The 16081-nt window shown below is 42.1% G+C and overlaps 1 protein-coding gene across 6 annotated transcripts in view; it reads right to left on the minus strand.

Moving 5' to 3' along the window:
• LOC121287405 (E3 ubiquitin-protein ligase arkadia-C-like) overlaps positions 1-16081 on the minus strand; it is a 129937-nt gene that overhangs the window by 65103 nt on the left and 48753 nt on the right. For all 6 annotated transcript variants that reach the window (XR_005945185.1, XR_005945186.1, XR_005945187.1 and 3 more), the window contains exons 4-6: positions 10700-10829; positions 10259-10383; positions 7747-7950 (exon numbers count right to left, since the gene is read on the minus strand). Coding sequence is in view for 3 of the 6 variants with exons in the window: in XM_041205250.1 (XP_041061184.1) it covers positions 7747-7950; positions 10259-10383; positions 10700-10829 (459 nt within the window). In the remaining 3 variants the exon portion in view is untranslated. The remainder of the gene's footprint in view (positions 1-7746; positions 7951-10258; positions 10384-10699; positions 10830-16081) is intronic.

Raw genomic sequence — 16081 nt, forward strand, 5'->3', positions numbered from 1 at the left:
CTGTGTTTGCTGCCAGGGCCCTTCTGTCCCATTGTAACCCAGTCCAGTGACATGCAATGCCAAACCTAGAAAGCTGCAGAGATAGAAACAGGAGGTGGCCATTTAGCCCCTCCAGCTTGCTGTGCTATTGAATGAGATCATGGCGGATCTGTACCACAACATAACCTTTAATCCATATGCCTTGATACCTTACCCAACAAAAATCCATCAGTCTCAGTCCCAACTCCATCAGATCAGTAGAATTACTGCCTTTTAGATTTCTACATTCCTTTCAGTGAAAAAATGCTTCCTGATTTCACTCTTAAATAGCCTAGAGATCCCCCGCATAACCTTTTAAATTTAAGGGTATGCTATCACGTTTATTGGACCCAATCTCACAATTCGAGCCTTGGTATCATTTTGGTGAATCTGCTGCATTCCCTCTAAGCTCAATTTATCCCTCTTGAGATGCAGTAACCAGAACCGACCAGAGTGCTTTAAATATGGTCTGACCAAGGCTCTGTACAACTGAAGCATCAGTTCCTCTTCCTTTGTATTCCAGCCCCTATGAGATAAAGGCTAGCATTCCATTAGCCTTCAGATTCAGCAATAACTATAATCACAAAAGTAATTTTCCTATTGAACAGTATGTGGCATCTCAGTGGAAATTTTATTTGAATCTTGATGAAATGCTGAACCATGCAATGAGTTTTTGGCATTTGTTTCTTGTGATAATCTAAAACAAAATGATAGGAGCAAATTCTCTCTCTCCTGGCTATAAAAATATTATTTAATTTATTTTAAATGCAGCGGTTCTAGGAGGCAGCTCACCACCACATTCTCAAGGGCAACTAGGGATGAGCAATAAACGCTGGCCCAGCCAGCAAAGCCCACGTCCCGTGAATGAATGAAAAAAATTTTCAGTATCATCAACTTCAATAATAATTATTAAACCAAACAGCCCCTTGGTTACCTAGACGCATACAGGGTAAGATAAAGCAGAAAAAGAAAACTTAGGACAGTCACAAGAAAATTAATATGTTAGAAAGTCTATAGTATAGAAAGTACAGGGGTGAAGTAAAAATGAAATCAGGAAAGCAAAGAGCGGCTATGAAAGAATATTGGCAGGTAAAATCAAGGAAAGCCAAAAGATGTTTTACCAGTGCACTAAGAGCAAGAGAATAACTAAGGAAAGGGTAGGGCCGGTCAGAAATGTATATGGTAAATTATGCATCGATGATGTGGGTGGGGCACTTCATGAGTACTTTATCTCTGCCTTCACGAAGCAGTGGCATGATGCAGACAGTCCAGTTAAAGAGGAGGAGTGTGAAAAATTATTATTGTATATAAGCATAACAAGGGAATAAGTACTAGAGGGATTGACATCCTTGAAGGTAGATAAGTCACCAGGATTGGATGGATTGTATCCCAGGCAGTTAAAGGAAGCCAGGCAGGAAATAACAGATGCCCAGGGGATCATTTTTCAATCCTCACTCAATATAGGCGAGGTACCAGAGGATTAGAGGTCTGGGAACATCGTACTGCTGTTTAAAAAGAGTCTAAGGAATAGGCCAAATAAGTATAGTCTGAGTTCTGTGGTGGGAAAATTATTAGAATCAATTCTGAGACACAGAATAAACTGTCACTTGGAAAGGCAAGGATCAATCAGGGATAGTCAGCATAGTTTTGTTACGAGAAAGTCATGCCTTACTAAATAGGATTTTGTGAGGAAGTAACAAGGAGGATTGATGAGGGTAGTGCAGTGGATGTGGTCTACAGGGATTTTAGTAACGCATTTGACAAGGTTGCACATGGCAGACTAGTCAGAAAAGTAAAAGCCCATGGGACACAGGGGAATGCAGTGGGTTGAATCCAAAATTGGCTCAGCGACAGGAAACTAAGAGTAATAGTCAACAGATGTTTTTGTGAATGGAAAGCAGTTTTCAGTGGCATTCCACAGGGCTCAGTTGGGTCCCTTGCTGTTCTCGGTGATATTAATGATTTGGACTTAAACGTGGGAGGCATGATTGAAAAATTTGCACATGACACAAAAACCAGTCGCGTAGTTGATAGTGAAGAGGATAGCTATGAACTCCAGAATGATATCAATGGTTTAGTTGAGTGGGCGGAAAAGTGGCAAATGGAATTCAATCTGGAAAAGTGAGAGGTAGTGCACTTGGGAGGGTAAACAAAGCAAGGGAATAGTTAATAAGCAGGAGGATATTGAAAGGGGTAGAAGAATTGAGAGATCTTGGAGTACATGTCCGCAGGTCCCTGAAAGTGGCAGTCAATACCTTATTGGATGAGGTATAGAATACAAAAACAGAGATGTAATGATGGAGCTGTATAAAACGTTGGTTAGGCCACAGCTGGAATTTTGTGTACAGTTCTGGTTGCCACATTACAGGATGGACATAATTGCTCTGGAGAGAGTACAGAGGAGATTTACAAGAATGTTGCCAGGGCTTGAAAATTGCAGCAATGAGGAAAGATTGGGTAGGCTAGGGTTGCTTTCCTTAGAACAGAGAAGGCTGAGGGGCGACTTGATCGTGGTGTACAAAATTATGGGGGGCCTAGATAGGGTAGATAGGAAAGACCTGTATCCCCTAGCAGAGAGATCAATTACCAGAGGGCACAGATTTAAGGTGATGGGTAGAAGGGTTAGAGGGGATATTGGAAAAAACCTTTTTCACCCAGAGGGTGGTGGGTGTTTAGAATTCGCGGCCCAGATTGGTGGTTGAGGCAGAAACCATCATCTCATTTAAAAGGAACCTGGATCTGCACCTGAAGTGCTGTAACCTGCAAGGCTACAGACTGGGTGCTGGAAGATGGGATTAGAATGGACGGCTAGTTTTTTTTTCAGCCGGTGCAGACATGATGGGCTGAATGGCCTCTTTGTGCTGTAATTTTCTATGGTTCTGTGGTTCCTCTCCACTGCTCCAAATTCTCTGCTCACATACTGAAGTGATCAGAGTAAAAGTCATCCCTGCAGTGCCCAACAGAACATCTGCTTCACCAGTGCAACATGTTTAATCCCAAACCAACCATCCTTTTGGCCCGAGGATGATTTCCAGTTTACTGCTTTACTCTTGACAGTACTATCCTTTGTACTGTTACTGAGGAAACCAGTTTATGTAGGAACAAGACACTGGCGATTTTAGAACGTAAAGTACGGAAATAGGTAATTCGATCAGCACAAGTTTCTTCCCACCCATCAATGTAGTCTCCTATTCCTTTCTCCCTCATGTTTATCCAGCTTCCCCTTAAATGCACCATCCTGGGACGCATTCAAACTCAGGTCCCAGAGATGAACACACAAAAGTCCAACTAGCCTCCATCTAAAAGCATCTCAGAGGTTCAAACAGCATCACACTGATGGGCAGTCAGAGAATACAATCACTGAATTCTGTTAAGCAGCAAGCAAGGCCAAACAAAAAAACACCACTTGTGATTATTAGTTGCTGAATCTGGAGGTGAACTGTATATGGAGAGATTATACAGAGCAGTTACTGTAAACGGAGCAAAGCAGCACTGTATTTTAACAGTTAATTTTCACAAACTTGATCCTAAATACAAACCTACATTATTGGAGCAGGATTGAGAACTTTCCACAAAACATTTGGGAACCCTCCAAATCCCCTCCTCCAATTCTTTAAAACATAAACTGCAAACTATCAGTATTGATATTGGACTGATTCTGCCAACTCTGTCCCATTCGACTCTGACAGGGTTTTCTAACCTCAAAACTTTGACCAAGCAGTTGGTTGTAGTTTTCTGTGCTTTGATGAATTTCGCTGTCAGCCCCATGTTTGATCAGAGCCTGTGCTATAATCAGCCCCTTCTGACAGCCATTGGAAGCCTATGGAGGAATTAAAACCCCTCGCCCAAGCAACAGAGAAAGGAACTTTCCTATATATTCATAGTTGCTTTTACAGAAACTAAATTTACTAGACTGGTGGAGGATTGTAGTCACTCATTTAAACCTCAGGTTCACTCTTCATTTCCTCCACTTGTTTAAGATCTATTTCCTTCTGTAGTTCTACTACAACCTGTAACCCAAATAAGTCAATTCAATGGTACAAAACTCTCATAAGACCTTAGATCAGAACCAGTGCCAGACAACACCAACAATAAAGCCAAAGCAATGCCTAGCCCTGTGCTTCCAGTTGTTTGTCATTTTAATTCTCTACCTTGCTCCCATTCTTGACCACTCTGTCCTTGGCCAGTAAACATGTTCCACTAAGCTCAACGCAAGCTCGAGGAATAGCACCTCATATTTTGACAGGGCATTCTATAGCCTTCTCGGCTCTACACGGAATTCAACAATTCTAGATCATTACCTCTGCTCCCATTGTTTCATTTCTCTTTTCTCCTCTTGCTTCTGGGCAGTAATTATTTAAGATCTTGTCATTCACACCTCTGCTAGGCATATTTTTATTTCTTTACTTAGAAACATAGAAAATAGGAGTAGGTCATTCAGCCCTTCTAGCCTGCTCCGCCATTCAATATGATCATGGCTGGCCCTCTATCTCAACGCCATACTCCCATGCTCTCCCCATACTCCTCTATGTCTTTAGAGTCCAGAAATCTATTTCCTTCGTAAATATATTCAGTGACTTGGCCTCCACAGCTTTGTGGTAGAGAATTGCACAGGTTCACCATCCTCTGAGTGAAGAAGTTTCTCCTTATCTCAGTCCTTAATGGTCTACCCCATATCCTGAGACTGTATCCCCTTGTTCTAGACCCCCCAGCCAGAGAAAATATCATCCCTGCATCCAGTGTGTCCATCCCTGTCAGAATTTTATATGTTTCAGTGAGATCTCCTCTCATTCTTCCAACTCCAGTGAATACATGTCTAGTTGGCCCAATCTCTCTTCATATGACAATCCTGCCAGTAGGTTTGTCAAACATGATTTCCTTTTCTTAACCATGTTGACTTTGTCTAATCCTGTTGATATTTTCTAATTGTCCTGCAATCTTTAAAATAGGCTCTAGCATTTTCCCTACTTCTGATGTTAGACTAACCAGTCTGTAATTAGTTGTTTTCTCTCGCCCTCCTCTTTAAATAGTGGGGTCGCATTTGCCACCCTCCAATCTGTCGGGAGTGTTGCAGAATCTACAGGATTTTGAAAGATGACAACCAATGCATCCACTATTTCCATGGCTACCTCCTTTAGTGCCCTGAATGTAGATTATTGGGAACAAAAACAGAAAATGCTGGAAAAACTCAGATCTAACAGCATCTGTGGAGGGAAAGATAAAACAGAGTCCTTATGACTCTTCTTCAGAGCTTTTGAAGAAGAGTCATAAGAACTCGAAATGTTCATTTTTTCCCCCTCTGCCCCCACAAATGCTGTTAGACCTTAGTTTTTCCAGCATTTTCTTGTTTTTGTTTCAGATTTCCAGCATCCGCAGTATTTTGCTTTTATATTTTTGTAGATTATCGGGTCCTGAGGATCTATCGGCTTTCAGTCCCATCACTTTCTCCAGCTGTTTCAGTAATACTAATTTCCTTCAATTCTTCCTTGATCCTTGGTTTCCTCGTATTTCTGGGAAGTTATGTATGTCTTCCTCCGTGAAGACAGAACTAAAGTAATTGTTTAATTGCTCTGCCATTTCCTTGTTTTCTATTATAAATTCTCCCATTTTGGACTGTAACTAATTTGTCTTCACTAATCTTTTTCTTTTTACATACTTATAGAAGCTTTTACAGTCTGCTTTTATGTTCCTTGCAAGTTTATTCTCATACTCTATTTTTCCCCTCTGACTCTTGGTCCTCCTTTGCTGAATTCTAAACGGCTCCCAATCCTCAGGCTTGCTACTTTTTCTAGCAACTTTATTGGATCCAAAGAGGAGTCATATAACTATCCTTAATTTATTTTGTTAGCCATGGTTGGGCCACTTTTCCTGTTGTGTTTTTGCGCCAGAAAAGAATGTGTAACTGTTGCAATTCATACATTTGTTCCTTAAATATTAGCCATTGTCTATCCACCCTGCAATGAAGTTTCCCAATCTACCTTAGCCAACACATGCCTCATACCTTTGTTAAGATTTAGGACACTAGTTTCAGATCGGACTACTTCACTTTCCATCCTAATAAAGAATTCTATTAAGGTCACAGTTCCTTAAAGGGTCCCACACAACAATTAACCCCTTCTCATTGCACAATACCAAATCTAGGATAACCTGTTCCCTAATTGGTTCCTCGACATACTGGTCTAAAAAACCATCTCATACACACTCCAGGAATTTGGTTTGCCCAGTCTATATGTAGATTAAAGTCACCCATGATTACTGTAGAACCCTGTTACATGCATCTCTAATTTCTTATTTAATGCCACCCCCTACCATATCACTATTGTTTGGCGGCCTATAGACAACTCTCGCTTGTGTTTTCCACCTTGTTGCTTCTTAGCTCCACCCAGACTGATTCTACATCTAGATTTTCTGAGCCAATATCCTCTCTCACTATCGCACTGATTTCATCCTTAACTAACAATGTCTCACCACTTCCTTTTCCTTTTTGTCCGTCTGTCCTAAAGACAGAGTACCCTTGGATATTCAGTTCCCAGCCTAGCTCACCCTGCAGCCAGATCTCTGTAATCGCAATCATAGTGTACCCGTTTACATCTATTTGCACTGTTAATTTGTCTACCTTATTGTGAATGCTCCATACTTTCAGATACAATGCTTTTAGACTTGTCTATTTAACATTTTTACGCATCTTTTTTGTACTATGGCCCAATTTGCTGCAAGCCCTTGTTTCCTCATTTTTGCTTTCTATTTTTCCGCTTTCCATTCTTATCTTTATTTCCCTCTTGTGTCTCCCCACTCAGGTTCCTATCTCCTGCCGATCTAGCTTAAACCCTCCCCTACAGTACTAGCAAATATCCCTACAAGGATATTGGTCGCTGTCCTGCTGGGGTGCAACCTGTCCATCTTGTACAGGTATTTGTCCGACTGCCACTCCCCTGTGCCTTGCACCATGAAACCTTTTGTTATTTAATCTCTTTCCCTCCACTTTATCATAGGCCTTCTCCTTTTCTTCCTCTTCCCACCCTTTCACTTCCTCAAAACCCATTACTTTTCTAACTTTTTCTAGTTCTGATAAAAGGTCAGCAACCTGAAACATTAACTCTGCTTCTCTCTCCACAGGTGCTGTCAGGCCTGCTGAGCAATGCCAACAGTTTTTGTGGTTATATATGTTATAATTAAAAAAAGGTTCTTTTGGGAGGAAAAGGGTAGTTGGAATTGCTTTCAAAATCAAACACCGAGCACAGAGAGAACAACTTTCTAGGGTTATGGTTAGAAGTCCAGTGTGGAAGGTTTCACTGTTTTATTTAAACAAATTGCATGTTGCCAGCCCCATTCCTAAGCCCATCACAGTCAAATTTTGGAAGTGGTACAAACCAGCCAAGGACTTCTGAATAGTTAGTTAAGAGTAGCACTGGCAACAGTCCAACTGGAGGCTATTTGGGAATGATGTGAAAATATTCAGACAGGGAAGCTTAAAATAGTGAAAAAGAATCAACAATAACCAAACACTGACAGGACTGAATAGTTACTGCTTGGCACAATGTTACAGGGTACAATACCAGGAGTAGATAGGAACAATTTGGTGCAGGATTACAGGGTACATTGCCAGGACTGGGCAGATACTGCTTGGTGCAATGTTATAGGGCACAATGTCAGGACTGGATAGGTACTACTTGGGGTAGGGTAAAATTGTAAAGGTGAGAATGGATAAGTAGAAATTCAATACAATACCTGACACCATGTGGGAAGCTGCTAAGGTGACTGTAGATGTACAAGCAGCAGTAGCACTGAAGGATGCACATGGTAAGTTTGTTGCGGCAATGCTAACAGACAACGAGACTCCTGATGGTGGAACTTTCACCAAATCTGGCTGCACGATTTCAGGACTACTAAGGGAGTCATCAGGAGGGAGATCACCCAACATAGTTAGTGGATCTGGCACAATGAAAGACAGGACAAACAGTGAAGCAACATATCCAAATACATGTTCACCTGGTCCAAAATATATTTTTAGAATTGAATTATTAACCCACCCTGCCCAGTCACTGAGTAAATAAACTCCACTCTCCTGGTGAGAATTACTAGGAATCCATCCCATGCATTTCCCACATGATGACACATGATAAAAGCAACATCATTGAAACACAACCTGACAGATTTTAAGTAATGAAACCACAATTAAATAATAGTCTTTTTGAAACATCTCCCAACAAGTGGCCAAGTCTGGATTAACAGTGTACCAAACAGATCCACGTTAAACAGTCTGGATTAACACTGTATTGAACAGATCCACATTAACCAGTCTGGATTAACACTGCACCAAACAGATCCAGTATTACCAAAATATAATAATTTTCATAATATTTTTCTGGTTTTTTTGTAAAGTAGGTTTATGGGTGTGAGTATAGTTGGGTCTGTGTGATTTAATTACATTTGCAGTCAGGTAGACTGCAAGCATGAAATGATCAAAAGAAATTTGGTATAGAAATGTGCTTGAAGTGCTAATGAGTAAACATGGCGCTGGTTTAGCATATAAAGTGTGATGGGAATTTGCATTTTTAGATAAATGAGAGGATCGTTTGGATTTCAAAGGGATATTAATCCGTTTACAACTAATCAGATAAGCAAGGCTAAGGAATGTGTTTATCTTCCCCAAAAGTTACAGACAATATTGGCAACATGAAAGTTTTTATATTATGAGAAGGATGCAGTTTCAGACATGGAACAAAAAAATTCACATATTAAAGAGGGAAACATATAAAGGAGAATGAAAGGCTGTGTGAGAAGACCATGTAAGATCTAACAGGTGTGTCAGAAACAGCCTGCAAGAAGTCTGCAGCCATTTGTGCATCAGCCTATTATGTCCAGTAACTGAAGTTGGGGAGAGCCATTTGGAATTCCACTGTCAAGTGGGTACTATGTTAACTTGCTGGTTTTGTTTTTAAATCTAAAATTTAATTTGGGCTGTTGCTTAAAGTGGGTGTGTAATTGGGAGTTAGGTTATTTAGGAATTTTAGGAGTTGTTATAGTAATTGCAGTCTTATCTATGTGCTTGAAATCAGTTTGTGGATAAATATTTTAATTTAATTTTTAAAAGGTCTTGGTCATTACTTCAGAATTCAGTGCACACACCCTCTAGAAAATACTGAACAGATCCACATTAACCAGTGTGCATTAACACTGTACTGAGCAGATCCACATTAACCAGCCTGGATTAACACTGTACCAAACAGATCTACATTAACCAGTCTGAAGTAACACCATACTGAACAGGTCCACACTAAACAGTCTGGATTAACATTGTATTGGGCAGATCCACATTATGCGGTCTGGATTAACATCATATTGGGCAGATCCACATCATGTACTTTACTCATACCACAGTTAGAAACACAAAGAAATTGCTGAATGGGTTGATAAGGATACTAAATCCAGCCTGATCACCAGTGACAAAGCTAATGTGTACTTCATGGGCAGCAATTTGGCCTGAGTCAAGAGGTTGTGGGTTCAAATCCCACACCAGAGGCTTCAGCAAAAAATCTAGGCTGGCACTTCAGTGCAGCAGTGAGGGCATGCTGGGCTCTCAAAAGTGCTTTCTTTTGGATGGGACGTTAAACTGAGACCCTATCTGTCTTCTCAGGTGGATAGAAAAGATTCCACGTACTACTTTAAGACCACCAGGGGAGTTCTCCCTGGTGTACTGGACAATATTCATCCCTTAACCCATACCAATAAAACAATTATCGGGATCTCATTGTTACTCATGAGATTTTATTCAGAAAATGGCTTCCAGATTTCCTACATTACAATAGTGAATACATATCAAAAACTATTTAATTGGCTGGAAAGCAATTTGAGAGCTGCAGAGATTGTTAATTGTGCTGTGTAAATGCAAGTTCTTCCTGAGTTGAAAGCAGAGAAAATAATGTGATTCAAAGGCAAATCATTCAAAATAGGTTCTAAATGGAGTCTAAGTACAAAGTACTCCATAACCAGCTCATTGGGAGCAGAGATACATCTGCCTGCAACCATCTTCTGGAGCAACTGTTACTAAATGTACAGCATCTCTATCAAACTCCACAGCCATTGGCAACATAGATCAGGGCTCTTCACTGGGATACTAGCGTAATTAACCGCACGAGTGAGTAGTTTGAGCTGGAAAGAGTTAGAAGTAGGTTGTCTCTGTCAGTATGTGGCTGAGAAGGCAGAGTGGCAGCATTACACAAAAACTTCAAATCTTTACCATTATCATCGAGTGTCAGGTCTACGACCTCTGCAGAAGTGGTTTGGTGTCCAGGTGGAGCCTGCAGCCTGGAGCTGGCTGGTTTCTTCACAGTATGGCCAATCCACGTTCCAGACACCGAGGGCCTGCATGGATGCAAGCAGAATTAGAGCAATGATGCAGGAAGGAGAATCTTATAAACCCTATCACATGTCTCAGACACTAACATGTGAATCACATACAAACACCAAAACAAGCTGTGGTACTGTCTCCAACATACAACCGATCTGCAGTGTGACACAGGAGCGTACCTTGCTAATAACTGCATTTTACCCCAACTACGGCCACCAGCGAACCCCGTGCCTAATCCCACTTGCTTAAACAACTGGTCTAAGGCATTGCCTGCATCTAACTTGCAGTCTCCTAAACAGGAAGGGATTCAGGCTACACTCATCAACTCACCTTTCATCATCTACAACATTGATGATCTCCACCTCGCTGTCACTAGATGTGATGTTCACTTCCTCACTAACTGGCAAGGTGGAGCTGGTCAGTGGCTCAACGACCAAAACATCATCTTCATCCATTGGGTCTGTGGAGAGAGCAGATGACTTCACACAGTTTGATTATTTCCAAAGGTAACTACAACCTAGGAGGCCAGTTAGATAGCAACCTTGTGGATCATATTAACACCAACAGCACAGGTTTCAATCCCTGTTACAGCTGAGGAAGGCTTGGGGTCTGCCTCCTTGTCTTACCCATAATAGGAAAAAAATCATGGTACTTTGCTGTGTTCAGCAAATAATTGCCAAGGGTCTGTCTTCAGGTAGAGAACTCAAGAAAGAAGTCTACAATCTCCTGATCATTTTGAACTTCGGCACCGTTCTCCAAAACAGCCACCATTTTAGCCATTGGTGTGTGTAACCCTCTGGGACATCACTGTTATCCAGTGCTGATTGTATACAAGTAATTATTGTAATTACAAAATGTTTACAGCCCAACAGGTTCATGCCAGTATTTATGCTCCACTTGAGCCTCATTTGACCTATCAGCATGTCCTGCTCTTCCTGTAAAATACAAGTTCAGCCCCTGCTGGAGCATTGTGCTGAATTCTGGGCACTACTCTTTGGAAAGATGTGAAGGCTTTGGAGAGAGTACAGAAGGTATTTATTAGAATGGCTCCAGGGATGTGGGATTAGAGTTATATGGAGAGACTGGAGAAGCAGGGACTGTTCTCCAAAGACCAGAGAGGCTTTGAGGGGATTTGATAGATGGGTTCAAAATCAGGAAGGGTTTAGATAGAGTAGATCAAGAGAAACTTTCAAGTGGCTGAGAGATGAATGATCAAAGGGCACAGATATAAGGTGATTGGCAAAAGAACCAGGGGCAACATGAGGAAAACTCTTTTTATGCAGTGAGTGGTTAGGATCTGGAATGGACTGCCTGATTAGTTGGTGGATATAGATTTCAATTGCAGCCTTTACAAGGGAACGGGATAAAAACTTGGAGGAGAAAGGCATTTGGATAAAGTTGAGAGGAGGGTGAGTGGGACTAACATGATTGCTCAGCATAGACTTAATGAACTGAACGGCAGCCTCCTGTGCTGTGCCAGTCTGATTCTTTCTGTCTCCCTGGTTAATAAGTTTCTCCTTGTATAGATCTTTGCAATTCATCTCAACAGCTACTTGTGGTAGCAAGTTCCATGTTCTCATCACTCTGGGGGGTGGGGGGGGGGGTGTTTTCTTGGGGGCTAGGGAAGACATTTCTCCTGAATTTGCTATTGGATTTTGTGGTGATTTTCTTATGTTTCTGGCTTTGAGTTCTCGCCTTGCGTGGAATGAGAATGAGGCAAAGGCAAAGCAGGGGAAACAACAGGAATACCAAACTGACATAACCCATCTCTCAGGGGAGGAATCCCTGTCTTTAAATTAAACTTAGAGAAAGTTTTTTCCTCAAGATCATTCGCAGCCAGAACTTCCCATCTCAGGTCATCAAGACAACCTAAATTCACAAGAGACACCAAAAGGACTTACTGGCGCTTCAGTGGAGGAGATGCACATGGCTGGGTGCTCCAAGCACACCTGGGAGACTGGAACTAGTTGTTGGAGAGAGGTAACTGGAAAAGACTTTTTTTAGGCTGACGCATGGAACTGCCAAACATTGGAGAAAAATAGCTTTAACACACTAATTCTGTAGACATACAGATCAGTCCTGGAGCTGAGAGTCCATGCCAGTTACTTTAAAGGTCTTTTTCCATTTACTGATGGTAAAAGGGTTTCAAGGTTTATTTCGCAGTGATATATGCAGCACAAGTCATTTCAGTGGACATTTAGTGAGTTCAATCTGTTGAATGAACCCCACTGAACACCTACACTACGCAGGACATCTTGCATTCGAGCAACACAGCGCAGTAACAAAGAATGAACAAATTTCAGTTGAACAGAGCTGAAAATACTTCAGTTCTGCAAAATGGGCATATTCAACTGCATGAGGGCTTACTCCAGGAAGAGGGAGTGAGAACATTCCTTTTGGTTAAGTAATTTAGAAATTTTTTATTTTTTAAACTATTGAAGCCACAAACATAACAATTTAGCAACTCTGACAGCTCAACGGTGCTCATTGCTGAAAATTTAAAATTGGCTAAAATCTATGCAGATGGGCATTTTAATAATCGACTTTGCAAACACTGGTTCCTACAATGTTAGTTTAGCTGCAATAGTTTTATTTATTTCTCAGTGGCAGAACCTTTACTCCACCAGTGCCTGTTTCCCATCCCTTCATGAGAAACTACACAACCTGCCTGCTACAATCCTAGAATGGTTACATTTAGCGAGTTTGGCCAGTCCTACTCCCCCTGGCCTTTCTCTGTAACCCTGCAATTTTGTCCCCCTCGGAAGCCTATTCAATTCCCTTTTGAAAGCTATGACTGAATCTGTCTCCTTCACGCATTTGAGTTGTGCATTCCAGGTCATAACCATTCATTGCGTGAAAAAGATTTTCCTCATGTTGCCTTTGTTTTTTTTTTGGCCAATCACTTTAAATGCTTATCCTCTGGGTCTCAACCCTTCTGCCAATGGAAAAGGTTTCTCCTAAACTACTCTATTTAGATCCATCATGACTTTGAACACTTTCATCGAATCTCCTCTCGATTTTCTATTCACTAAAGAAGACCAGCTTCTCCAATCTATCCTTGTAACTGAATTCTCTCCTCCCTGGAACCTTCTGCACCCTCTCTAAAGCTTTCACACCCTTCCTAAAGAGCAGTGCCAGAACTGGACACATTAATCCAGTTGATGCTGCAGCAGTGTTGTACAAAGGTTGATCATAACTTCCTCTCCCCCAGAGGGTTGTGGATGCTCCATCATTGAATACATTTAAGGCTAAGAAAGAGGCAGATTTTTCTGGTCTCTCAGGAACCTAGACCAAGGGGAATGGGCAGGAAAGTGGAGCTGAAGTCAAAGATCTGCTACGATTGTATTGAATATCATATGGCCCACTCCGGCTCCTGTTTTTATGTTCTTATGAGTGCAACTTCCTGAGATGAGGGGATTGTCCTATGAGAAGTTGAATAGGTCAGGCCTATATTCCCCAGAGTTGAGAAGAATGAGAGGAGATCTAACTGAAACATAAAATTCGTAAGGGGGTCAACTAGATAGAAGCTAAGAAAACGTTTCCCCCCTGACCAGATATTCTGGAAAAGAGTATTAAAATTTGAGGTCAGCCATTTAGGACTGAAATTAGAAATTTCTTCAGTCAAAAGAACTGGCTTTTATAAATCAGGGCAGAGTACAAAAAAAAAATTGATATATGTGCCTGTGGAGCCTCAGCGAGGGGACCGGGTGCCCACGGAGCCTCAAACAGCCCATTATTGAAAGGACATTAATGCCAATGGAGAGCAAACAGTGCAAATTCACCAGAATGATGTCAGGAAAAGGGAACAATAGATATGAGGAGAGATTTGAGAGACTGGGATTGTTACCACTGGAACAAAAAATGTAAGAGAAGCGTTAATAGAATTAGAATAGCAAATGAGAAATAGTCAATTTATTATCAGAGAGTGATGGTTGAGGTTAGGGGGCATTTCTTTGCACAGAGGCCATTTTCAGCTGAAATTGCCTTTTACACAGAGTGGCTGAGGCAGAGACTGCTGCATCTTTTTAAGTAAAAGTGAATTGATATTTAATACAGTGAAAGACACAGTGCTATGATAACTATATCTTGCCCTAAACAAAAACAGAATTACCTGAAAAAACTCAGCAGGTCTGGCAACGTCAGCGGAAAAGAAAAGAGTTGACGTTTCGAATCCTCATGACCCTTCAACAGAACTGATCTTTCTTTACAAATAGGGAAATATAAGCTGGTTTAAGGTGGGTGGGGGGGAGGTGAAGAGTGGAGGGGCGGGGGGGGGGCGGGAGGGGGGGGGGGGGCGGCGGTGTTAGGATAGGAGCAGATCATCAAAAGATGTCACAGACAAAAGAACAGAGAGGTGTTGAAGTTGGTGATATTATTTAAACAAATGTGCTAATTAAGAATGGATGGTAGGGCACTCAAGGTATAGCTCTAGTTGGGGTGGGGGGGGGAGGATAAAAGATTTAAAAATACTGGAAATAGGTGGGAAAAGAAAAATCTATGTAAATTATTGGAAAAGAAAAAAAACAAAAAAAAGGAAGGGGGAAGAAACAGAAAGGGGGTGGGGATGGAGGAGGGAGTTCAAGACCTAAAGTTGTTGAATTCAATATTCAATCCGGAAGGCTGTAAAGTGCCTAGTCGGAAGATGAGGTGCTGTTCCTCCAGTATGCGTTGGCCAATGCAGCAGGCCAAGGACAGACATGTGGGCAAGAGAGCAGGGTGGAGTGTTAAAATGGCAAGCGACAGGGAGGGTTGGGTCAGTCTTGCGGACAGACCGCAGGTGTTCTGCAAAGCGGTCGTGCAGTTTACGTTTGGTCTCTCCAATGTAGAGGAGACCGCATTGGGAGCAATGAATACAGTAGACTAAGTTGGGGGAAATGCAAGTGAAATGCTGCTTCACTTGAAAGGAGTGTTTGGGCCCTTGGACGGTGAGGAGAGAGGAAGTGAAGGGGCAGGTGTTACATCTTTTGTGTGGGCATGGGAAGGTGCCATGGGGGTTGAGGAGTAGGGGGTGATGGAGGAGTGGACCAGGGTGTCGCGGAGGGAATGATCCCTACGGAATGCCGACAGTGGGGGTGAAGGGAAGATGTGTTTGGTGGTGGCATCATGCTGGAGTTGGCGGAAATGGCAGAGGATGATCCTTTGAATGCGGAGGCTGGTGGAGTGATAAGTGAGGACAAGGGGGACCCTATCATGTTTCTGGGAGGGAGGAGAAGGCATGAGGGTGGATGCGCGGGAGATGGGCCGGACACGGTTGAGGGCCCTGTCAACGACCGTAGGTGGAAAACCTCGGTTAAGGAAGAAAGAGGACATGTCAGAGGAACTGTTTTTGAAGGTAGCATCATCGGAACAGATGCGACGGAGGCGAAGGAACTGAGAGAATGGGATGGAGTCCTTACAGGAAGCAGGGTGTGAGGAGCTGTAGTCGAGGTAGCTGTGGGAGTCGGTAGGCTTGTAATGGATATTGGTGGACAGTCTATCACCAGAGATTGAGACAGAGAGGTCAAGGAAGGGAAGGGAAGTGTCAGAGATGGACCACGTGAAAATGATGGAGGGGTGGAGATTGGAAGCAAAATTAATAAATTTTTCCAAGTCCCGACGAGAGCATGAAGCAGCACTGAAGTAATCATCGATATACCGGAGAAAGAGCTGTGGAAGGGGGCCTCAATAGGACTGGAACAAGGAATGTTCCACATACCCCATAAAGAGACAGGC

The sequence above is a fragment of the Carcharodon carcharias genome, chromosome 14, assembly GCF_017639515.1.
Source record: "Carcharodon carcharias isolate sCarCar2 chromosome 14, sCarCar2.pri, whole genome shotgun sequence".
Lineage (NCBI taxonomy): Eukaryota > Metazoa > Chordata > Chondrichthyes > Lamniformes > Lamnidae > Carcharodon > Carcharodon carcharias.